Source organism: Polyodon spathula, chromosome 3 (genome assembly GCF_017654505.1).
Source record: "Polyodon spathula isolate WHYD16114869_AA chromosome 3, ASM1765450v1, whole genome shotgun sequence".
NCBI lineage: Eukaryota > Metazoa > Chordata > Actinopteri > Acipenseriformes > Polyodontidae > Polyodon > Polyodon spathula.
In genome coordinates, this window is record NC_054536.1 from 45567923 (window position 1) to 45594726 (window position 26804).

At 37.2% G+C, this 26804-nt stretch overlaps 1 protein-coding gene across 4 annotated transcripts in view; it reads right to left on the reverse strand.

The window, feature by feature from the left end:
- The window catches only part of efr3a (EFR3 homolog A (S. cerevisiae)), a 273730-nt gene that overhangs the window by 122614 nt on the left and 124312 nt on the right, over positions 1–26804 (reverse strand). For all 4 annotated transcript variants that reach the window (XM_041245312.1, XM_041245313.1, XM_041245314.1 and 1 more), the window contains 2 exons: positions 26506–26655; positions 15246–15380 (listed from right to left, as the gene is read on the reverse strand). In XM_041245312.1, coding sequence (XP_041101246.1) covers positions 15246–15380; positions 26506–26655 — 285 coding nt within the window. The remainder of the gene's footprint in view (positions 1–15245; positions 15381–26505; positions 26656–26804) is intronic.

Sequence of the window (26804 nt, forward strand, 5' to 3'; positions counted from 1 at the left end):
GTGCTGCCTTCTGGGAGCCTCGGTCAAGCACATCACTGAGAACGTGGACAGGCTCCTAGAACGAACAGGAGACGACCCGGTAGTAGTCGTCCACATCGGTACAAACAACATTGGAAGAGACAGACCAAAATCCCTGCAAAACAAATTCAGAGAGCTAGGAAGGAAATTAAAAGAGAAAACCAAAACTGGTATTTTCTGGTATACTTCCCGCACCTTGCAAAGGACCATATGGACAGCTGGAAATAATTAATCAAAACGAATGGCTGAAGACGTGGTGCACACGGGAAGGCTTCACCTGTCTTGATCATTGGACCACATTCTACAACGAGGACTATCTGTATAGACGGGATGGACTGCATTTAAATAACAAGGGAACTAGTCTACTCGGAGAAAAGATCCTCGAGCAGGTTCGGAAGCATTTAAACTAGAAAGGAAGGGGGGAGAAATCAACAAAAAAACAGAAGGGAGACCGCATCAAAACAAGAACAACTCCTCAGGTAAGACAACCATTAAATGTATTTATCTAAATGCTAGAAGTATCAGAAACAAAATTATAGAACTTGAAGCTACTGCACTAACAAGTAACTGTAATGTGTTAGGTGTTACTGAAACTTGGTTGTCTGAGAGTGATGGGGACGAATATAATATTTGTGGGTATACACTGTATAGGAAAGACAGGCAGGACAGAAGAGGAGGAGGGGTAGCGCTATACATAAGAAACAGTCTTGAAGCCCAGGTGTTAAACCTGGACAAAGAAAATAAAACCAAATCAATATGGGTCAGAATAACAGACAAAAATTCAAAGGGCATAATAATAGGAGCATGCTATAGACCGCCAGATTCAGACGGTGAGCAAAATAATCTGTTATACAATGACATTAGAAATGTGTGTAGCAAAGGAGAAGCCATACTAATGGGGGATTTCAACTTCCCCCAAATAAAATGGGAAAACCCGGTGGGTAGCGCGAAGGATGAAATAGAAATGGTGGAAATGACAAATGACTGCTTCCTAACACAATTTGTGAAGGCACCCACTAGAGGGGAGGCATGCCTTGATTTAGTCTTTTCAAATAACGAAGATAGAATAACTAAAACAGAGGTCAGAGAACCACTGGCAAACTCAGACCACAACATGGTCTCATTTGAAGTGTTTTTTAAATCCCCAAAAGTAAAGACTAAAGCTAAGGTTTACAATTTTAGAAAAGCAAACTATGAAGGTATGAAACAGAGACTAACAGAAGTAGATTGGAGTAAAATAGAGAAAACACCCACAGAAGAAGGATGGTTGTTCTTCAAAAATGTAGTACTAGAGGCGCAAAACAATTATATCCCTAAAGTAGACAAATCTAAATGCAAAACTAAATTGCCAAAATGGTTTAATAGATCAATTAAAAAAAATATTCAGCGAAAAAAGGCACTTTACAGAGCATTAAAAAAGGACCAAAAAGAAAGTACGCAGAAAGAGTACACAGAACTGCAAACGCAAGTCAAAAAGGAAGTTAGAAAGGCCAAGAGAGAAATAGAAATGAACATTGCTAAGGGAGCTAAAACCAATTCCAAAATGTTTTTCCAATATTACAACAGCAAGCGAACATTCAAAGAGGAGATTAAATGTTGATTAAACTTTAGCATAACTGAGGCAGAGGTGTTAAAGGGACTAGGAGCTCTTAAAATAAACAAATCCCCTGGGCCAGATGAGATCCTCCCAGTAGTACTCAAAGAAATGAAAGAAGTAATTTACAAACCGCTAACCAAGATCATGCAGCAGTCTCTTGACACAGGGGTGGTACCGACAGACTGGAAAATTGCAAACGTAATACCGATCCACAAAAAGGGAAACAAAACTGAACCAGGTAACTACAGACCAGTAAGCCTGACTTCTATTATATGCAAAATTACCTATATGGTAACAGGGTACTGGGAGACAGTCAACATGGTTTTAGGAAAGGGCGATCGTGCCTAACTAACTTGCTTGATTTTTTTGAGGATGCAACATCAATAATGGATAATTGAAAAGTATATGACATGGTTTATTTAGATTTCCAGAAAGCTTTTGACAAAGTCCCGCACAAAAGATTAATTCTCAAACTGAAAGCAGTTGGGATTCAAGGAAACACATGTACATGGATTAGGGAGTGGTTAACATGTAGAAAACAGAAAGTACTGATTAGAGGAAAAACCTCAGAATGGAGTGTGGTAACCAGCGGTGTACCACAGGGATCAGTATTAGGTCCTCTGCTATTCCTAATCTACATTAATGATTTAGATTCTGGTATAGTAAGCAAACTTGTTAAATTTGCAGACGACACAAAAGTAGGAGGAGTGGCAAACACTGCTGCAGCAGCAAAGGTCATTCAAAATGATCTAGACAAGATTCAGAACTGGGCAGACACATGGCAAATGACATTTAATAGAGAAAAGTGTAAGGTACTGCACGCAGGAAATAAAAATGTACATTATAAATATCATATGGGAGATATTGAAATTGGAGAAGGAATCTATGAAAAAGACCTAGGAGTTTTTGTTGACTCAGAAATGTCTTCATCTAGACAATGTGGGGAAGCTATAAAAAAGGCTAACAAGATGCTCGGATACATTGTGAAAAGTGTTGAATTTAAATCAAGGGAAGTAATGTTAAAACTGTACAACGCACTAGTAAGACCTCATCTTGAATATTGTGTTCAGTTCTGGTCACCTCGCTATAAAAAAGATATTGCTGCTCTAGAAAGAGTGCAAAGAAGAGCGACCAGAATTATTCCGGGCTTAAAAGGCATGTCATATGCAGACAGGCTAAAAGAATTGAATCTGTTCAGTCTTGAACAAAGAAGACTACGTGGCGACCTAATTCAAGCATTCAAAATTCTAAAAGGTATTGACAGTGTCGACCCAAGGGACTTTTTCAGCCTGAAAAAAGAAACAAGGACCAGGGGTCACAAATGGAGTTTAGAAAAAGGGGCATTCAGAACAGAAAATAGGAGACACTTTTTTACACAGAGAATTGTGAGGGTCTGGAATCAACTCCCCAGTAATGTTGTTGAAGCTGACACCCTGGGATCCTTCAAGAAGCTGCTTGATGAGATTTTGGGATCAATAAGCTACTAACAACCAAACGAGCAAGATCTCTCGTTTGTAAACTTTCTTATGTTCTTTCTTATGTTCTTATCTGTACTTCTAGTAGCATTTAGCTGAGCTTGTATTTCAGGGACAGTTAAATCGCCAGTTTCGCAGACTTGTGACTCGAATGAACTTGTGCTCTGATTCTGAGGTCACCCTTGGCCTGTCTGACCTTGTTCGGTCCTCATGCGTGCCAGTTTCTTCAAATCGTTTGATGGTCTTGGCCACAGCAGTTACAGACCCTTGCAAAGTTCTTGAGAAAGTTTTTTTCTTTGCTTAACTGAGAGTATTTTGCCATTTTCTGCTCCCTTACATTCAGGAATGACAAACTTGTGCCTATGCTACTTATATTTATAGTAATCACTGACCCACCTGGTAATAATTGGTGACAAAAGGTTAATTAGGTAACATGCTAGTTAACTCAGAGAACATCTATCAAAGACACTTTTATACTTAGGCCAGTGTTCTAACACAGTGTTATACACATTTCAGACTTTTAACTGACTTGGGCTTCAGACTGAACTCCCCTTGCTTTGGGTGACAATTTCATTGAAATTGACAAGATTTACATTTTCATTTTAAAATGTAATTTTTGAATGCAATTCACTTATGATTATCAGCTTATATATGTACACATATCATATAATAAAATATGAAGCGTTTATAGACAAGTTTATAGAGTTCAGCATAGATAATCAAGAAAAGCTTGGTTTCAAGCAGGTGTACTCAAACTTTTGACTGGTACTAATATATATATAATGATGGCAAAAAAGTGTGTATTTCACATTTTAATTGGTTAATTTGTTGCTAATTGGTAGATCATCACAAATATAAAAACCCTGCCGTTTTCCCTGTTCTAGGTGTTCGAGAGGAGGAATGGGAGTGAGAGAATGGAGAAAACAAAACTAAACTAAAAATACAGATGCTATATAGGTTCAGTGAAAACGATTGACCGAGGTGTTGTTTAGTGTTTGTGATTTGTGAGCATTGTTTTTGTAAAACATTCTTACTTTATTTTTGTGTTAAAATAAAAAGGCGCTGCAGCGCCTTTTTGCAGTACCTTGCCTGTGTTTTGTTCCTGCAACTGGCCTGACATCACCACTCAACCATCCCTGTCACACGTAGTGTGGATCACGGGATTCCAGCGCCTCCTAGATCAGGCCAGAAAAGGTACTGCCGGGTTTTTACTTTTTGGAACAAGAGAGAATGGGGTGGAAGCAGAAAGCAGCAGAAGCCGCAGCAGCAACAACAGCTGGGCAAAAGGTGGTGGTTCCGGGTGCCAAGACCATTTGGACCCCCGGACTGGGCAGCTGAACAGAAGCAGTGGATGAATGAGGGGGCTCCTATGTCCAGAAGCCTGTGGCAAGTTTGGGCATGTCCAGGAGGACTGCCCTTACGGAGACCCCCAATATGAAGAGGCTGCTGCTTTTGCCTTCACCACCAGGAGGAGAGGAGCAGGAGCTACCTCTGCATCCACCACCTTCATCAAAAGGAGAGGAGCAGGAGCTACCTCTGCCTCGACCACCTTCATCAAGAGGAGAGAAGCAGGCGATTCCTCTGCTTCCACCATCACGAGGAGAGGAGAAGGAGCTACCTCTGCCCTGCCGCATCGCCCAGGGTCACTGTCTGGCTCGCTTCACCCGGGGTCGCTGCCTGACTCGCCTTGCCTGGGGTCGCTTGCCAGCTCTGCTTCATGACAGGAAATACTGTGGGAGCTGCCGGCTAAGAAGAAGGGGGTGAGAGGTCAGGAGACCACCCCCACAGGCAGCCGGGCAGCTGCCAAGACTGGCTTGGCTGGAGGAGCCGGCCTGTGCGTGGTCAGCCTGGCCGCTACTACTGTTGGTTTGGGAGGAGGACCTCCCACCATGGCCGCCACCCAAAAGTGAAAATCTGTATTTTTGTTTTGTTTGGCAGCATGGATGGGGAAGCTTCATCCACAAAGAAACTAGTGTAGAAGGTGGCCATCACCCGATTTAATTAATTGGTTAATTTGTTACTAAATCAGGAGATGGTCACCAATATAGAAACCCTGGTGTTTTCCCTGTTCCAGGTGGAGTGCTGAGGGTATCTGAGAGGAGGAATGGAGAAAACAAAACAAAACTAAACTAAAAATAGATACAATGTAGGATCAGTGAAGGTGATTGCCCAGCCTGACCGAGGTATTGTTTAGTGTTCGTAATTTGTTTTTGTCTGCCTTTTTGTTTTGCTCTGTGAGCATTGTTTGTTTTTGTAAAACATTTGAATTTTATTTTTGTGTTAAAATAAATGGCACGGCAGCTCCTTTATGCACTGCAGTACCTTCTCTGTGTTTTGTTCCTGCATCTGGCGTGATGTCACCACTAAGTCATCCCTATCACAAGGTCAAAAAGAGAACAGCTTGTATTTTTTATTAAGAGCAGTAGGAAAGTTTGAACCATTATGTGATTACTCAAAACTGAGACAGGTTGGACAATTGCTGCAAGGTGTTAGTGATTAATAGGTCGATTTACAAGTTATCATGCTCATGTACTTTTCAGGGCTTCATCCAAAATACTGTAATTTTCACAATATAACACGCACAATACATTTGAGTTAAATGAAAATTACAGTACCATTTGCAAATGCCCTTTTTATCACAGAGCAATCACTTGCTCCACTGGCCCCTTTTCAACCTGAAAAGAGAAGCAGTTCAGTCAACTTATTTTAGCTCCATTATTTAACACTTAGTTCAGGATGGTATAAAGCTATAAAATGTATAGCCTTCGTAGATAAAGATAAAAAAAAATTCCTACATCGCCTGTCAATCCTCTGGATGCCTCACCACATCTGAGCTCTAGCGAAGTACATTTGGGCAATAACAGAAACATCTGTACTATATTCAAAATGCCTCATTTTTCTATAGTACTTTTTCTTAAAGGCTTTGGCCCCATTTTAAGCAGGATATAACTCTGTGAAGCTCATCCACCCATAAAGAAAGTTAATACAGAGATTGCTGTTTACTCTTTGCTGTTTTATAAAAACTTTGATTCTTATTTTTAGGAAATGCTGCCATTCCATGTCTGCCCACATACTTTCATGACTCAGAATAAATGCAGAAGAGACTGCCTTTGAATTTCCCTTTCTGACCCCATGTTAGGATATGCACACCACATCTGAGCAGATAAGTAATTAGAACCAGAAAGGTGGCTGCTTATTTGTGCCTGCAGCCCACTCAAAAAAGAAAATCTGCAACCCCCACTTTTTAATCACTTTTGATATGGATCAGCAGCACTGCCAAGCATCTTAAAATTGATTAAATAAACTACAAGGTTCAAACTCCAGTGGGCGTTGAGCCTGAAGCCAGTAACTACTATGCTATAATTTTCATTTTTATTCACTTTGTTTATTCAAAGGTAACCTCCAATAAACCATGTATTTTTGATAAGTTTTCAATTAGAGATTAAATCAACCTGTAGCTAGTACTGTACATGAGTGATAATAAAATAATACTTGTATGTTGGAAAGAATGCCTGTGACGGGGTACACCCCACCCCTGGGTGTATATGTATTATTTTGTATTTGTGTTGTATTTAAAATGTATTGTTTACTTTGTAAAAACACAATGTTTTGTTATTGTTGTTTTGCAGCATGAATGAGGTTAAAAATCCCCATCCATGCTAAACCCATGTAGAAAGTTGTAGAAACAATTCAGTAATTGTTCATTTAATGTTTATCTGGGTTGATTAGTTCTCTACTAACAATACTTAAATTGATGTGTTCCAAAGATAGAGGATTTACTATGAACACACATTCACACGCAGACACAAGGAATGTTTAAAATCAATAGCAGTATTATATTAAGTACACAAATAATAAACAGAAATCAGAAAAGTTAGAAAGTAAATCTCTAAGACAATTCCACAAAGACAATTCCAAAGCTCTCACTACATTCATGCTTGACTAGCAGCAAGCAAGCAGGCTGTGACGTAGTCGCTTGCTCTCACACACACGCCCACACCCAAGCACACAGCCTTAACTGAGATGATGCAAACAATCTCAGAATATATCACATTAAGCTTACTAATCGTATATAGATTAAGTATACGGCAAGTTTACTTTTAGAGAAATTCTTCATACAACAATACGAGGTAGATTACTTATAGTTACTTCTTCAAGTTTCACTAAAAGTTATTTCCTACGTTGGATCAAACTTGGCAACAAAGCTTTCAATTCTCGATAGAATCAAGAAACAGCTGCAACATAGTCTTCAGTCCTCGGTATAGGATCTAAAACAGCACCCGTCCACTCTGCCCTATTCACTGAATCTTTTAGCTACGCAGGTTCACAGTTTCTTCTGGATACTGTGGTTTTAGGTGTACAGCAGACCCAGACTGGTTTGTCTTATAAGTCTCTTAGTCCTGCAGCTGGGCCTTAGTCTTGTTGCTTGTGGTAGTTGATTCGCTTGAAACTTGCTTACTTGTCTTTGGTTCCGTTTTTAGGCAGAATCCCGGAGTTGCAGCTTTGCTTAGCAGAGTGACATCACCTTGTTTAGCATTCGATGTGGAGCGCAAAATGTTCAATTTCACTTAGATATTTATAGTCTTTTTCACTCACACATCATTTGTGTATCTTGCCTTTTTAACTCACGAATCTTTGAGATTTGTCCTTTGTCTGCTTCCTTTCGTCCATCAGTTTGTTGTTGCAGTTGGGACTTGTTGACACCCATACTTTGTCTTCCTTGCACCAAACCTCTTGTGTTTGCAGTTTTGCAGTCTCTTCACTACCCTTTCAGCCTCACCCAGTCCAGATGCCCTCCTCCTAGCCCTGGTCATCTTCAGTTGAGTATTCCTGCCAGGAACCAAGGGGCCCTTTTTCTCAAGACACAGCACTTTGCTCTTTTTCCTAAGATACAGCAGTTTGCTTTTTTTCCTAAGACACAGCAGTTTCATTAATTAGTCCAGTTATATCATTTATACACGTTCATGTATTATCATATTCAGGGAATATGTCCTACAATGTGACACAGTCTCCAGATTAGGTAATTTATTGCTAATTTGGAGATGGTCACATGTATTAAAATCTGCGGTTATCCACCTACCGTGTGACTGAGCAAGGTGGGTGTGTTCATGTGGCGTGAGAGCCATGAGTTACAAACTTTTTGCCTGGTGCTCCTAGGCCAAAAAAATTGGTTGCCAAATCTAATTGTTGGGTGCCACTTAAGGAGCAAAGTTTGTTCTTTACAGACTGACATATGAGTACATCGAACATTTTTTTACACGTTTTTTGTGTTACCCCCATGGGGTGGGAGGGGGGTTGGGGGGTTGTGGGGGTATGTAAAAAGTAAGTTTGGTCTTCTCCCGTTGTTAATAAATCAATAATTTTTACATGATTTCAGCTATGACGTGTATGTCTGCTTCAATATTTATCTATGTATTTTCCATTTGCAATGCCCACAATGTCGCTGCTAAGTAACCTGGTCCCTTTCCATGTAGATAACCGCCATACATTCATTTATATCTGAGACTAGCGGCAAGGAAGTTAAACATGGGACTCCTGTTGAACAGCCAGTGACCAGCACCAATAGTTTAGTTCTAGGACTTTACAACAACAATTCCCCCGGATGATTTAGGTATGGAAAACCTTGCTCAGCCGTGCCTTAAGAAGTTTCCCTCTCAGTTTTGGAGACCAAAAAAGATCGTAAGAGAGTGGAAATAAGTAGTAATGAACAAATTGCAAGGTTTACTGAAGACATTTACTTCACGACATTGGCAAGTTACTTTCTGTTAATTTTCTGTTAATTTTATACGTATACGTACCAAGTGCCACCAGTTGAGTCCTACCTTGTATCAACCTCATAACTGTTTTGAGAAAATTACTCTTAGCTAATAATTCAATTCCAATGAATTTGCAAAGCTCTTTAATGTGGATGACTTAATGACAATATACTCTTAAATTACTTTTGCAGACTTCTAAAGTGCTTTTCATGTACCACACCACAGAACAATGTACATAGTGAGTCCAGAACTACAGTAATAAAATAAAGAGATACAGGCCGAGGCAGTTGCAAAGGCCAAACTAGATAAATATGTTTTAAAGTTAGTTTTGAAGTCCCTAACACCTTTCAGAATTGAGCTGCAGAGCTTAGGTGCATAGTTTGAGAAGGTTTGTGCTCCCAGTAGAGAGACTAACTGTTATTTGCACCACCAATAATCCAAGATTTTGCGAACACATGGCACGACTAGGGACATACGGAATGAGCAAGACCATGGAGCAAGACCATGTAGAGCTTTTAGGTCAGTAACACAACCTTAAAATCAACCGTGTACTGCAGTAGAAAACAATGGAGTGATCTCTAGATGGGATAATGTGCTGCCCAGCCGTAATTTTCATAAAAATATGAGCTGCAGAGTTCTGATATAAAGCTGCAGTCTACTCGTAACCTAACATCCTACTGATTCTAATCCTTTCTCTCTATTTGACAGCTTAGAAAGTTACAAATCACTCTTTGTTTTTTTAAACTATTAAACATTTATTTTAGTTCATGCTTCATGGTTTCTGTCCCAATTATCTAATGAATTATTTCCAAACCTACTTTATTCTTTTTTTTTTTTCTTTTTGTCTCATTTTGAAAAAAGGGATGAATAATTAGTTGCCTGAGGATTTACAGTTTTTTTTTTTGTTCTGATGACAGTTTTAAATGGGAAATCCATAGTGACTTGCATATAATGGCTATTTCAATCTTGGGACTTTAATTGAAGGGCATTGGAAAAATCTAATAATAATAATAGAAAGCCAACAATCACAGGCCATTTTCTTTGTTTAAGTGGAACAGTTTTAGTTCTTCCAGTCTATCCAACAACGATTTGAATTGTACCATCATTACATTACAACTTAAGGTCATAAACTGTGAACAGAATGATCACTTAGTTGAACACCTATACCATTTTTAACTAATCATCTTATTTCAAGGTCAGGTTGGTCCCATAATGTGGTACCAGGTTAAAATGATCCAGAAAATGGAATATTGGTAGAGGGATATTGTTTAGTTTCCCACTGAATAAATACAGAAAATGGCAAGGGAAACGGAAATAACATACTGATGGCACTCTTGTGGTTGCCATGTCTCATTATAAACTTAAATGCAATTATTTAAAATTATACTAGTTCATTTTAACAATTTTTAAAAATAATTTTAATTGATTTATTCTTATGTGACATTTGTCATTCTTTTATATTATTATTATATTATTATTATTATTATTATTGATTTGTACTATCTTCTCTACCCTGCCACCTTATTTGTATATTTCTTAATATAAGTCCTAATAATAGATTAAACAAATTACACAAAAATGTGATACTTTTTCAACATTTATTTATCCACAATGACTTAACATTCAAAATCCATGTGTGAAAGTATGTGAACCTTTACATTCAGTAACTGGTGGCACCCCCTTGATTAGCAATGCCTTCAACTAAGTGTTTACTGTAACTGTTGGTCAGTCTCTCACATCGGTTTTGAGGAATTTTGGCCCATTCCTCCTTACAGAACTGCTTCAACTCGGTGACATTTGAGGGCTTCCATGCATAGACAGCTCGCTTCAGGTTCTGCCACAACATTTCGAAGGGGTTTAGGTGCGGACTTTGACTATGCCATTCTAAAACATGGAATTTCTTCTGCAGCCAATCTTTTGTAGATCTGCTTGTATGTTTAAGATCATTGTCTTGCTGCATGACACCCACTTTTGGTTCAGCTTCAGCTCATGGACGGATGGCTTGACATTCTCCTCTAGAATCTTCTGATACAATGCAGAATTCATGGTTGTGTCAATGATGGCAAGCCGTCCAGGTCCAAAGGCAGCAAACAGCCCCAAACCGTCACACTCCCACCACCATGTTTGATGGTAGGGATGAGGTTCTTCTGTTCGAACGCAGTGTTTGGTTTTTGCCAAACATAACGTTTCTCATTGAGGCCAAAAAGTTCTACCTCTGACTCATCTGTCCAAAGAACATTGTTCCAGAAGTCTTGTGTATCATCTATGTGCTCTGTTCGAACTTCAGACAGGCAGCAATGTTCTTTTTAGAGAGCAGTGGTTTCCTCCTGGCTATCCTTCCATGAACAGTCTTTTTCTGATTAGTTGAGTCATGAACACAATAGCCAAGAAGAGAGTGGCCTGCAGATCCTTGGCGGTTACTCTGGGGTTCTTTGTGACTTCCTTGATGATTTTCCAGTTTGTTCTTGGAGACATTTTGGTAGGACGACCGCTCCTGGGTAGAGTGACTGTGATCTTGAACTCTCTCCATTTGTAGACAATCTGTCTGACAGTGGATTGGTGGAGCCCCAAATCCTTAGAAATTGTTTTCTAACCCTTTCTAGACCAATGAGCATCAATAACTTTTTCTGAGGTCCTCAGAGATTTATTTTGATCGTGGCATGATGTGTTTCCACACACCTGTATGGTGAAGACCAAACTCACAAAGTTTCTGATCTTTATATAGGGTGGGTTGTGCCAAACTCACCCCTGAAGATTTACCTAATTATTTAAAAACACCCAATTATAATTATCCCCTTAATTGAGCTTATAAAACCAGGGGTTCACTTAATTTTTCACATACCCTGAATCTTAATTACTCATTGTTTGTCTAATTCATACATCATTTTGTTTCAAAAGACTTGGAATTTGTTAATATATACCCTATTGGATATTTAAGAAAAGACTGGTCTTGATTCAAGAAGGCCATCATGGTAAAACTATGGAATTTCCGTAATTATTGGGGTTCACAAACTTTTTCTCAGCACTGTATATTGTGGCAAAGTGGGGTATTCTCGCAAAAATGATGATTCAGTGGGCCACAGACATATTTCAAACAGGACAGTGCCTGTATATTTATTTTTCCAAACAAAAAATAAATAAATAAAATAAACAAAACAAAAGCCTAACTTCACCAAGGAGTGTTTAATTAAACTTTTATCAGTTTTAACTATTAAACTGGACAGCTACACTGTTCACCTGTGACCAAACATAAAAATACCCATCCCACAGGTCTCTCCTCTGGCCTTAGCCTTAACACAGAGGCACTGACCTGCTTTTATACACCTGCCTGCTTAACTACAGGCAGGTGTTGCTCATTACATTAGAGGCAGGTGATTCTAATGTAGACCTCCTGGCTCTAATTATAGCTCCAATGGCATTCTGGGGGATATACTCCTGCATCAACCCCTGGACTGCATCTTTCCTCCCCCTATATATATATATATATATATATATATATATATATATATATATATATATATATATATATATATATATATATATATATATATATATATATATATATATATATATATATATATATTACATGGATGAAGGCTATATTTGCATCTTGAGCCATTAAAAAAGGCATAAATCCACAGTAGTGACATCAAAATGAAGTTCTAGAGGAAAATATACTTGAACTTTGACCCATTTGACTCCGAGACCATCAATTTCAATTAAAACACATTGGAACAATACTACTCAAGCAATCAACAAATCTATCTGCAAACCATTTCAAATGTAAACAACATTATGTATGTGCCCAATGAGCTGCTGATGTAAAACATAGGCTGTTGCGTTTACGTATATATGTGTATACATACTGCCACTTACAGTGCCATTACTGATTGGGAACTTACACGCCATTGATCCCCGCTGTATAGAAAGATTGTTTCATTTTTCTATTTGCTTTATTATTTTCATTTTATGTACTGATTGACTTATTTTCACTATTTTAATTATTTAACATACTTATTGCTTTATAATTGTGTGAATACTTAAATGAGGCGTTACTTGAAAATAGTTTAAATCAAATTAATAACACCTGGTTATTTTTGTATTCTTCCATTGTTACATTGACTGTATGTTTGCCTTTAAAGCCTGGAAATACTTCTGCTGGGATGTTATTGGCTGTTTGCCTTGCTGAGTCAGAGGTTATGCTTGTGAGTACTCCAAATCAACTAAACATTTTGATTTACTTTAGACTTTAGCAATCTCTAATCAGAACTAAAACCAGAAATGAGAAATGTGGTTCTCATCTTTGACCCTAATCTATCATTTGAGATATATTATTTAAGTTACTAAAGTATCCTTTTATCATTTCAGAAATGTAGTTAAACTTAGACCTATTATTTCTGTACCTGACGCTGAAAGACGAATGCGTGCCTTTGTTTAAGTAGAATCGGTTATTATAATGTGTGTCGCTACAGCTGTCTTCTTTGTTTTAACTGTGTATTTAATTTATTTAGTTTTGAAAGGGGGGATTTGTTTTCCTCCTTTTTTGTCAAGGCTGATAAATATACAAAGAATTACCTTGTTTTATTTTGTTTTGTGATTCTCTTTTCTCATACTCCAAACAAATATTACAATTGCAGTGCAACGGATCAAAATATTATTTGCGTTTTTAAGTAATGCAAAAAAAAAAAAAAACTACAATTATTTTAGGCCTATATACACTTTAAAACTTTGCTAGTTCTATACAGTTAATCAATTATTAACCATCTTAATTTTTAATGACTAAAAAAAGGGAGGGTCCATTGGGATTCAGGACTATTATTAAATCATTGTATGGGGATTTTTTTTTTTAATGGGAGAAAAACATTGGGCAGTTGATTTGTTTCCCCTTGATTGCCATTCAAATAATAGTTTTGTAATGTCTAACATTTTTTGGCACTCCCTTTTCATTCTGACCTCTTTACCTATAATTAAATAAAGGTATGCATATATTGTTTGCAGTGGGCTTATGTCAGAAAGGCTTAATGATAATAGTAATACTAATAGTCACAAACTAGTAGACCAAATACATTTGCATGGCATAATCTAATCATGATCAGCATGAATCACCGTCCCTGAAAAACTGATACAGAACCTGCTGTTCTGCACTGGTATCACAAAACCCCTGGCTACCATTACTTGGCTGGTCCTCAACATTCCCACAAGTGATAAAAAACATTGGGGATATACACTGACAGATTTTCTGTTCCACACCACATCATGGATCGCTACTGCTGTGTTACCTGTTTGACAATGTGGGCAATAATCCTTACACTATCAGTGCACTAGAGTAGACATTTTGAAAAGAGCTTTGAAACAGACTGACAGAAATACAATGACTCTTAGTTGTAAATCTCCCTCCCGACCTGTGAGGGCTCTAAGCAGCGAAAATAGAGTTCTTTGGACGGGCTGGCCTGACAGTTCTTTCCCAGGGTCAGGAAGTCGATCAGTCTGGAAGAAAGCAAGACTCCGTTGCAAGAACGTATTGACCCAGAAAGAAAACAATGTAGCAGCTGCAGATTGTAGAGACTGCTGCACTTGTTTACCATGGGGTCATGCATAACAGCATAAAAGGGGACACAGAATCGCAATCTATGCCTTTGCTTGCAGAGTGTTTTGTTTGTGCTTATTAGTAATTGTCTTGATTGTAAACCCCCATGCGGCTAGCACGTATCCAGAGCTGTCGTCTTTGGCCAGCACAAAGCCAAAACAGCACTACATCACAGTCACAAAATAACCTGCTATCACCCACCACGAGCACTACTGTACGCAACAAGGACTGACGACCGTGTACAGTATTAATGTGGGGCAGATAATGTGTGTTTATTGTATGGGCTGCAACCCGTTGTTACTATTACCTCCGTGCATTATACATTGATGTCTATTGCTGGGGTTTATTGTTTTGGTCACCAGACCTGGATTAAAACCGGATTACAGTTTCCAAACCGGATTACAGTTTCTGTGTGTGTTATTCCTGCACTGCATCACCTCTGCACCTATTCTCACTCAGCAGCCACTTTGACACACAGACTTAAAGTTATAAGTGTAAAAAGCTGTGAAGATGTTAACAATGAAATGAAAAATTACAGGTACGTTATTTACACAGTTGTAGCAACACAGGGGGATGTGTAACGTTATATTTTTCAGAACCCCGCCACTTACTCTTTAAATTTAGGCTTTGGGGCAGTGAGGCCCTGATGTGGGATGGCATTACTGTCAAGCTAATTTCCCCCTCTTAAATTATGCTACAGGTAATTATGCTAAGTGGTGTATCCAAAAAGGAGGAGAGGGGATGAGAAACATATGCAATCTTTAAGACCTTTCAGCTTTTGTTACATTCAATAATGTGGGTTGTATACTTACACCAACACAGGCCTGACTGCATTGTTCATGTTCCCGTAGGCTGCTCTTCCAAGCAGCTCCCTGAAACAGCTTTCTGCCAAAGTAGCCGGGTTCTCATCTTTGTCGCCGTCTGAGGGAGTGGTGGGTGCGCCAGTCCTAATCGAGCAAAGAACAAAACAATGAGTATATTATATTGCATGAAAATTGACATATGGAAGAAAGGACCAATTTTAAACTATATTCTTCTGATTTAAACAGCGTTTAACTGTGAGTGGTGGATGTATTAAGAATGAATTCACACAAACTGCGCCTCACATTCAGAGGCATAACAAGCTTAATATTTATTTATTTACTGACAGTGGAACACATCTTTTAGGACAAACTAGAGACAATTAAATTATCTTAACAAGTATGTACTTCACTAGCAGAATCTAGAGAATCTAGTTTTCTCACAGTGAAATAAGCTCTACTATGACTATAGGTGAGTATACATGAAGTACATACTGTACCTGTAAGTGGTATAAAGTGGTAGCCACAGCCTACAAATATTGAAATATGGTGCAGTGCTCTGCGGTAAAATTGAAGTCAATGTGATATGCCATTTTGTTAACTGCTGGAAGTCGATATCTGACTAGAAAGTGGTTTGTTACAGATTACTACTGAAACAGTCTTTTGCCAGAGGATGCCACACGCTAAAGCTGGTGAATACCAAAAGCGCAAAGTTTAAGTATTTTTTATACTATACAATTTCCGATAACTGCTCGAATATTAATATACGCTGAACAACAATCTATTCGGCTAAACGTTGCCTAATATTTAAAAAGCTTACACGCTGCAGTCAGCAGAGCAAATAAATACATATTCTGCTCTCATCTGATGTTTAAAATCTGTATTATGCAGACTTGCAGGACTTGCATTTTTTGTGACTCAAACATTCAGGATCTGTGACTTTTTTTAAATTTTCTATTACTCAAGTAATATACAGTTAATAGGAAACTGCACAACTAAAACCTGCCCAACAAAACAAAACAATCCCCTGGTTATCCCCGTTGTCTGCAGCTAATCACAGTAAGAATAAGACATTGGAAGCTGTAAGCTGTAGTATAAACACCCCCCACACATGAATCCAACTGCAACCATCTCAGACCAAGTTTTTATTTTTCTCTTTTGCATTACGTTTTATAAGGAATAAATAATGTCAGCATGTTAAACAAGCAAGTCATTATTTGGCTTTTAACAAGCCTTTCTCTTTACTACTTTAATAAACCGTGTTCTAAGCTTTTTAAGCACTGTAGAAATACATTTCTAAAACTGCATTCTTGAAGAACATGTAATTTGATTTTGATGAGCTCCCTGAAAAACAGGAATATAATTTATTTGTTTGCACTGAAAACAATAGAATATTGGTCATCTTACTGAAAACAATAACTAATGAAAAAAGAATAAATCATACAAGTTATAATTTTAGTTATACATTTAGAGTTTCTTAATTCATATCAGAAAGTTGTGTGTGATTAAATATCCTGTGCTTTGCTTCTAATCTTCACTCGTTCCCAGCACACGCCATCACTGTTTGCAAGCAACATGAATAAATGAATTCACCTGGCAAATTCAGTTTAAAACTAGGCACTAAAGTCTCAAATTTAAAATTGCCTACTGTCAAACAGGCAGAAGGACTGATTGATAGCAAAAAAGAATGACAGAATAAATTAATACCAGTTGATTTGCCAAAATGAAAAAAAAAAATATTAACAATATGTTGTGCCGCATCAACCTAGAAATCTGTCTCTGTGAAATGCATTTTTGTATTCCATTATGAACCTACACAAAGGGAAAATAGATAAACATAATTTTGTATAAAAGAAAAGATGAAAAATACATTATCTGAAATCAAATGAACTGAAGCACAATCTTGTAAATGCATCATTGTATTATAGACTTAATGCAAATGCAATGAAAGTGAAACATAACGTTTCTGTTTTGCAAAACAAATAATTAAAATAATACTAAATGTATTATTTAAGAACACAGTATATATATAGTTCAAGCAATGTCTAAATCAGATTGGCAGATTTTACCAGATGAAGTCACAGCAGATGCTACAGTCAGGAGGTGAAAGTAACTTTCATTTCTTACAGATGTGTTAGTTTCAGGTACGCGTTAAAGTGGTATTCAGCGCACTGCACTTGCTCGTGCATTCCTAAATGACTTTTACATCTTTTTTAAAAATTAAATTTATCATATATTCCAGTATTTTACGTTGTTTTTAATGTAATTTATCATATTTTTCCACCATTAAGAAAATGGCATTCAAATATTTATCATATCTAACACACTGGATCTTGTACATTTTTTTTTTTTTTTTTTTTTTTACTTGTGCAACTCTGCGGTGGACTTTTTAGAGAAATTGGTTGTCTATTTCTAGTTTATGTTTGCAAAAAAAAAAAAAAAATTAAAATAAAAGTATAATTACTGGTAAATGTACCTCTATTTGAAAATAGGAAAACAATCATCAGATCTTAATTAATTGCACATGTACCAAAATCTGACAGCATACCACTTTCTGACATTACACAAGTTTGATAATGATAGTGACTCGGTATTATGATAATGATAATGATAGTGACTCTGGTATTATGGGATTATACAACCTACAGTAGTAAATACACTTACTTTCACTTACCATGCAGCACGTGTGCACATTTAAGACTGAGAAGTAATTAATGGGTTTCTTGTCAACAACACCACATTTCCCAAGTGTGAAAGTCGACAATCTTTACTACTTTAAACCGTGTTCTAAGTTTTTTTAAGCACTAGAAATACATTTACAAAACTGCATTCTTGAAGAATATAGAATTTAGGACTAGTGAGTGCAGTAAGTAACTAATTATATGTTATGTATTCTTTTTAAGCATAACACTTAAAAACAGGCTTGTAATTTCAGTTTAGCATTTCATACTATTTGCTAAAAGTTATTTAATTACAAAGTAATATAATGTAAAAAAAAAATTCTTAATTACAAATTGTGGCAAAGCTTCTTTACTCACAGCACAGTCGGAGACGCCTAATCGGGATACTGATAAATCGAGATGTCTGCTTAAATGGGATACAACTCTGGGAGATGGTTCGTCCCAATGCTATTTATGTTGTTTAATTGGGACCTCACTTTGATTAATTGGGATACAGTTTTTTCAAATGATTTTCAAACAGTTTTCAGAGCAAGACTGGTTCGTGTAGCATAGTGCAGTGAGTATGTGATTACAACGTGACTTGCGAAAATTGCTAAACCACGTTGAAATCTTGAAGGAGCTGGAATCTCCTGTAGTTTCTCAGGCTGCTGTTGCAAAGAAAGTTGGCGTATCAACATTGTACATGTCTCGCCTTGTGATTTAATTCTTTTCCATTTTATTCAGAAATTAAAACCGATTCATTATGTTCAGGAAAAAAAAAAAAAACAATCAACTCATTTTAAATAATGTATTTAACATTTAATCATAATGTGATTTCTTTCTTTTTCTTTTCATTTAGAAACAAAAAAGTGTGACGAGGGTCGTCTCAATTGCCTCTCGTTTAATTGGGCCAGCCTATTACTCCCGATAAAGCAGCGCTGACTGTATAACTTCGAACACAGTTCTGGGTTCCTAGCCCGGTCTTTGGTGGATAAGGCACTGTCGACAACAAGGATGGGTTTAAATAGGATGGTACCTGTATGTATGTTTATTTGTTTAATTGAACAAAAAATGGAGGGCTACATCCACGCGGGCATGCATAAAATACATTTAAATGTGTGCTGTATGTATTTTACCCTCGAAAAGAATATGAGAATATACAATGATTATGTAAACAGGTTCAACACAGGCATGCCGCTGTGCTGTGCTGCCGCAACAATGAATTTGTTATTTTCCTCATCTTGGTTTGACAAACTGTCTGGAAACTTGTAGCCACCGCACTCATAAATCAGTAAAATTGGCGGGGTATGGGATTTGTAGTTTTTTAAGTGTGATTAACAGTGGACAGTGAACACCAATAAACTACATTCCCAGAGTACATTACGATTGAGCTATGAGTTTAAATCCTACTGTGAGTTTTTTTTTTCTTTTGTTTTATACTCATCAGCTGAAAAAAATATATCATGTTTATCATTTATATAATCAACCTTTAGGAATCTCTACTCGTATAGGTGCGCCTACATTAAAATGTACATTCGAACAAGCCTTTGTTAGTATGCAGAAACTGTTGAGACATTTTCATCTCTGCTACGGAACGAGACAGAAGGCTCTGCCCATCAACCGAAACAAAAACTGTTGTATGCTTATATGCTAGTGCTTGTATTGGCCACCGATGGACTAGATGAGGCATTTCGGAGTGAACATAAACTCTTTTTCATAGATTCCTTCATCAATTTCAGTAGCTCCCATATGATATTTACAATGCACAATTAAATGTCATTTGCCATGTGTTTGCCCAGTTCTGAATGCTGTCTAGGCCATTTTAAATGACCTTTGCTGCTGCAACAGTGTTTGCCACTCCTGGTGGTATTTTTGTGTCATCTGCAAATTTAACAAGTTTGCTTAGTATACCAGAACCTAAATAATTAATGTAGAGTAGGCATAGCAGAGGACCTAATATTGATCCCTCTGTTTATCTCGCTCCATTTTGAGGTTTCTCCTCTAATCAGTACTTTCTGTTTTCTATAGGTTAACCACCCCCTAATCCATGTGCATTCATTTCCATGAATTTCGACTGCGTTCAGTTTGAGAATTAATCTTTTATGCTGGACTTTGTCAAAAGCTTTCTGTAAATCTAAATAAACCATATTCTTTGCAGTTATGACCTTCCTTTCCTAAAACCATGCTGACTGTCTCCCAGGATACTGTTACCATATAGGTAATTTTCCAGTTTCCATAAGTTTACATATAAGTCAGGCTTATTGGTCTGTAGTTACCTGGTTCAGTTTTGTTTCCCTTTTTGTGGATTGGTATTAAATTTGCAATTCTTCAGTCTGTCGGTACAACCCGTGTCAAGAGACTGTTGCATGACCTTGGTTAGCGGTTTGTAAATAACTTCTTTCGTTTCTTTGAGTACTATTGGGAGGATGTTATCCGGCCCAGGGGATTTGTTTATTCTAAGAGCTGCTAGTCCCTTTAACACTTCTGCCTCTGTTATGCTAAAGTTATTTAAAACTGGATAGGAACAGGTCGACATGTGGGGCATGTTGCCCGTATCCTCCTTTTTAAAAACTTGTGAAAAATAATCATATAACATATTTGCTATTTTTTTCTCTTCAGCTATGATTTTGCCATTTGTATCTTTTAGATGTTTTTTCTCCTCTTTGAATGTTCTCTTGCTGCTATAATACTGGAAAAACTTTTTGGAATTGGTTTTAGCCCCCTTAGCAATGCTCATTTCCATCTTTTTCTTTCTAACTTCCATTTTGACTTGTGTTTGCAGTTCCAAGATCTCTGTTTTTTATTTTTGTTTTAGGTTAAGAATATTTTTACATTTTTTGCAAAATAAATTTATTCAGATTTTAGGGAGGGTTAGTGTAGTGCAGGGTTACAGATGATTGGCCAATATCTTTTGATATGCTATGGAATCCATTTTAACATGTATTGGATCTCGTATTGACGCTGCAGTCATATATCAGCTTTATAATAGAGGCCGCCCTATTAAATAAAACACACACAATAAACAAATAAACGTGCAACACTGACTATGTACCTGGAAATTATGCCCCTGAAGAGACGGGAGCCTCAATCTAGCACGTAAATTACAAACTAATGTACACACACAGAGTAAGCACATTTTATTTTACGGTAGTACAGTTCTGAAAGAAAATGCAAGATAAACTACGTACAGAACAGCAATCCTTCTGAAGTTCTTATAGGTGGTTTTGTTGTTTTGTTTTTAGTTCAATTGTAATTCCCATACTCAATCCCATACAAATAAAAACAATGTGAAATTGGAAGATTTAATTTCGGTTTCTCTTGCAGAGAAATTACAAACATACAAGTTACAGTGAGAAAAAAAACCAAAAAAACAAGTAGGATATTTTGTAGTTTTTACAGAAATTAAGCTGATATGGTGAGCTAATTTTTGGTGCAGAAAAACATCTACGTCACACTCTTGGACTGAACTGTCTCACCAGCATTGTCACACCCCTTAACAACCAATACACACTCCTGATTCGCTGGTACAGTACTCCCCTGACCTTCCAGCTCCCACCTAATAGGCTCTCGGTAACTGACACCGATAAATGTACTGTAGTCAAAGAAGGTTAGCCACACACACTGCTACATACAGGTAGGCTACCGTAATACAGAAAATAAGCAACCGCGATACTTCTAAAATGTCACCATGTAATAAAATATTGCACAGTTTGAAAATCATAGTGTTATTAATAAAGGCTGCCCTCTTTTAAGCAACACAGTCATTTTGATCAATTTAAAATAAACATTACGGTGCCAAATTGAAGGAATACGGTACAAATACAGTGCATATAGTAAGTATTCACCCCCCTTGGACTTTTTCAGTTTGTTGTATTACAACCTGAAATCTTGATGCATTTAATGGGATTTTTTCCTTTGATTTACATAACTTACTCAACACTTTGAAGAGGCAAGAGAATTTTTATTGTGAAACAACAGTTAATGAAAAAAAAACAAAAAAACTGAAATGTCTTGGTTAGATAAGTATTCACCACCCAGAGTCAATACTTGGTAGAACCAACTTTGTCAGCAAGTACAGCTGAGTCTTTTGGGGTAAGTCTCTGCCAGGTTTGCACATCTGGATCGTGCAATATACGCCCATTTTTCTAGGCAAAATTGTTCAAGCTCTGTCAAGTTGGATAGGGATCGTTGGTGGACAGCAATCTTTGTCTTGCCACAGATTCTCAATCAGATTCAAGTCTGGGCTTTGACTGGGCCACTCTAGGACAGTCACTTTCTTGTTTTCTTTCTTGTTAAGCCACTACAGTGTCTCTTTGGCTGTGTGCTTGGCGTCATTGTCCTGCTGAAATGTGAATCTCCATCCCAGTCTTAGGTCTTTTTTGCAGACTGAAGCAGGTTTTTCTTAAGGATCTGCCTGTATTTAGCTCCATCCAATTTGCTCTTTACCCTGACAAAAGTTCCCAGTCCCTGCCGATGAAAAGCATCCCCACAGCATGACGCTGCCACCACCATGCTTCACAGTAGGGATGGTGTTACCTGGGTGATGTGCTGGGTTGGGTTTGCACCAGACATAACACTTTGCATTTAGGCCAAATAGTTCCATTTCTGTTTCATCGGACCACAGAATCTTTTGCCACATGTCTCTAACATGCCTTTTTGCAAATTCCAAGCGGGATTTTACATTGGACTTTTTTCAGAAATGGCCACCTTCTTGCCACTCTTCCATACAGGCCAGATTTGTGGAGTAACTACTGTTCACACATGGACAGTTTCTCCCAGCTCAGCCATGGAACTCTGTAGGTCTTTCAGAGTTGTCATTGGCCTCTTGGTGGCTTCTCTCACCAATGTCCTTCTTACCTGGCTGCTCAGTTTAAGAGGACAGCCTGATCCAAGCCGATTCTGGGTAGTGCCCTATACCTTCCATTTCTTAATAATCAACTTGACTGTGCCCCAAGAGATATGCAATGCTTTTTTATACCCCTCCCCTATCTGTGCCTTTCCACAAAAAGAAAAAAAAAAATCCCATTTAAGCATCAAGATTTCAGGTTGTAACACAATAAACTGTGAAAACGTCCAGGGGGGGTGAATACTTCCAATTGGCACTAATATATATATATATTAGGGCATATTAAAATAAAATTTACGTGTTCTCTTTACACGTTACATTATGTAAAAATATAGATGTGTACATGCTTAAACAGTACAGTAGTAAAAATCAAATGAATACCTAGCAGGCTTCACTATTGAAACAATCTTTAAAAATGTAACAAACTTCTGCTGGAAACAAGACATTTAGAATGGTCTGTGTTGGCTGCAAAAAAAGCAACAAGCAGACAAAATAGATTTTTTTAAAATCAACCTTTAATGACAAATTCAGCAACATTTTCGAGTTTTGTAAACCTTTAAAACTTATGTTGACACATCACCTATAACTTGCTTTGCTGGCTCTACCCAAAATATTAAACACAGAGGAAATATTAATTACAAACCTGAAATGAAAAAACTGAAGCGTTTGTGTTTTATATTATACACACTACATTTCTAATAGTATGCAGAAATGTAATTGTATACTATGAGATATTATAAAATATCCAGCCAATATTACATATGTATGTGTACTAATATCCACAGGCAATTGCATATGAAAGATGAAAAGTACAGCGGTCTATAAGTTTGTTACAGTAATTATTTTCCAAAAATATGACTCAGTTCTCATGGAGTTCCAGGCAATTAAATGAGAAATTGTTTTCTCTCCCACCAGCAGCAGATGGTCTGTAGGCAAAGAGTTCTCAGGAGAAACACTTTTTTTTTTTTTTTTTTTTTCCCAGGCCACATGACTAACCTACTCACATTTTATTATTTTCTATTTGGAGTTAAACACTATTTTAAAATAGAAATGTCCATAGACATAATACAGTGTGTAATGACCGATAACTAACAGTATAAATACAAAAATGTATTTTTAAAAAGTTTCACCTTCTCTAATTTAGAAAAAAAAAAAAAAAAAAAAACGCATTACTGTATTGCATCTATGCTAGCAATAGAAAGCTACAAAGACAAAGGGAGGAAGGAAGAAGAAATATTTAATGTACTATATGGTACATTATAATTGATAACAGAACTTTATAGAACCATTTACAAACTTCATTAGCTTGGAGATCTGTGCGATTCCTCCCAGGGATATGCACGTTTCCAAATAAATCCTTAAAAGGAAACTATTTTTAAAATGTACTATTGTACCTTATTTCAGTTCATATCAGTCCAAATTTAATGAACATATGGTAAAGTATTTAAAAATAAATTCAAGGTCATCCAGAATTACACTTTCAAGAAGCTTCTAATTTACCAAATAGCACTGTTTACAAAGTTGACACGTAACAACAAGCCCAATTAATTTTTGAAAATTAATCCCCCAGCAGATTGCCATTTATAGCCACTTTTTTGGTTCTTGTCACGTTCACTTTTCTGAAAAGCAATTAACAGAACCAAGCACCCTTGACCAAAACTATTCCAGGTTGTTTTGTATGCCTTGTGGATCCTTGTTAAGGGGAATGCATTAAAAAATTCTTTGTGAAGGTCAAGGTAAAGCAATTAAGGCATTATGTAGAGAATCACTAGGAGACAAAAATTCTTGTGGCCACAAATATATTTTCATGGTTACTAGGATGTAATACACCGCAATTGTACTGCATTGAAATTAGGAGCGTGTAGCAGGACGAGGAGCTCTGTACATGTATTTGTTTGTTTTAGCACGGGGTACCCCTCTGCCCCTGTGCAGTTTATTGTTTTGTATTTGTTTGTTTATTATGATTTATTATGTATTTAGATGTCGGCGAAAGCTGTGGTTATTATAGATTTGTATTTAAAATTGTATTTATATATGACGGCAAAAGCCGTGTGTTTTTGTTTTGTTTTAAATGTGTTCTGGCAGAGACGAGGTTGGCAGCCCGTCCTCTGCCAGTTACTAATTTAAAAAAACTTGTGCAGATTGTGGCCGATGGGTAAATGAGTTAACCCCTCAGCCACAGTAAATAAAAGCCTGCAGCTCCTTGCACTCTGTGTGGGTGTACAGAGGAGAATACGGGAGAGCGAGAGGAGAGAGGAAAACAAAACTAAAACTTATAGAATCCATGAAGGCTATTGCCCAGCCTGATCTTAGGTTTGTATTATTGTGATTTGTTTTTGTTCAAACCTTTATTTTGCTCTGTAAGCAAGTGTTTTCAGTTTAAACCTTTTACTTTATTTTTATTAAATAAAGGGCGCATGCTGCGTTTTTTTGCACTGCAGTACCTTGCCTGTGTTTGTTTTTTGTTCTTGCAATCTGGACTGATGTCACCACTCAGCCATACCTGTCACAGAGCACAAGACAGCCAAAGCCATTCATTTGACATATGAAAGGTCAGAAGCGTAATTTATCATGGAAAATAATTTAATAATTTTAAATATTTCTTCAGAATCAATTTTTCTAGGCTTGAGCATAGGATAAAAGATGGTATGCATTTGGATTCCTTTATTGTGCCTGGGGACTGTGTAAAACTATCCCATCTTCAAATTGAAAAAGACATGACAGAGAGCAGTCTTAATGTGTTTTTTATACTGGGACACCACAATTTCTGCTTTGAGGTGTCTAAATAATTTACCACTTTTAACTATTTAAGAAAGTTGTGCATATAAATAGCTCTATTCACTCATGCAATCAAGTGCCAGTGTTGTAAAAATTGCCTCCATGACTTTTACAGAACAACAAAATATAGGTATTAAATGTGTGTTGCATATCTGTTGCCAGTATTTCTACCCCATGTAAAATAAAAATATGCTTGTTTCTTCCTCCTGAAATCTAACCCTTAGAAATATGTGCTCAAAGCTTAGAAAACATTTGAAATACAATGTGAACTGTACAGTACTTACTATCTAATCACTGGCATTTCAATTTTTTTTATTGGAGCTTTACTCTGATCCAAACCCCAACTGCTTATTGATCTATTTCATATAAAAATTCAGGTTGGTGCTGGGACACATGGAATTAGTAATTAGAATCGATGGTCAGCATGCCTTGTATATCATACGGAACGATTTGAAAAATACTTAGCTAATTGGTTAAATGTGTCAACAGTTGCCACATATAGGGTAAATGCGTATCAATGGTAACACTTAATTCCGTGTGATCGGTATGAGCTTATCAATTATGAATTAAATATAAATTAGACAGAGAGAGCGAGAGAGAGAGCTAGAGAGAGAGAGAGGAGAGACGGCTGCCAAGCTGCCTTCAGTGAATATGGAAGGACGGAACTCTTCAACAGGAGACAGAGATCCGCGGCCAAAATCAGTTCCATGAGGCTTGCTGCAGAGAGCAGTTATCCTCCCCATGTTTTTATCTATTAAAATACGAATCCTATATTGCAAGACTGTTCAAAAGACAAAGTTCTCTTTACTGTAATCTCAGGTCTATGTGGTATTTAATGTATGCAGTTAGTTTTGTTATTAATTTAAACAACACATTTAGCATGAACAGCATGATCAGCATACTTTAAACTGTTTTTAATTACTCCATAACCATTACAAAGGAAATGTTTGAGTTTCCCTATTATTCAGAGTCACATATATGTTCTTACCTGTCTGAATCCTCGGAGCACTGCATATTAAACAGCATTGAGGGGATCAGTTTATCCATGTGCTGTGGCTCCCAGATAATTGCCTGCAGCTCATCATTCACTGTTTTACGTACCACTCCCTGCAACCCTTTGATACCAGCAATTCGGATCCTGCCAACAAAACACATTTAAAAATGTTATTGTATGCAATTTCTAAGTGGGCAGATTGGGGCTTAGGTTACCCAAAAGACTATGTTGTCCCTCTGCACTCCATTGCTTAAAGTTCATGTCCAGGAAGTAAATTCAGAAGAGCAACACAA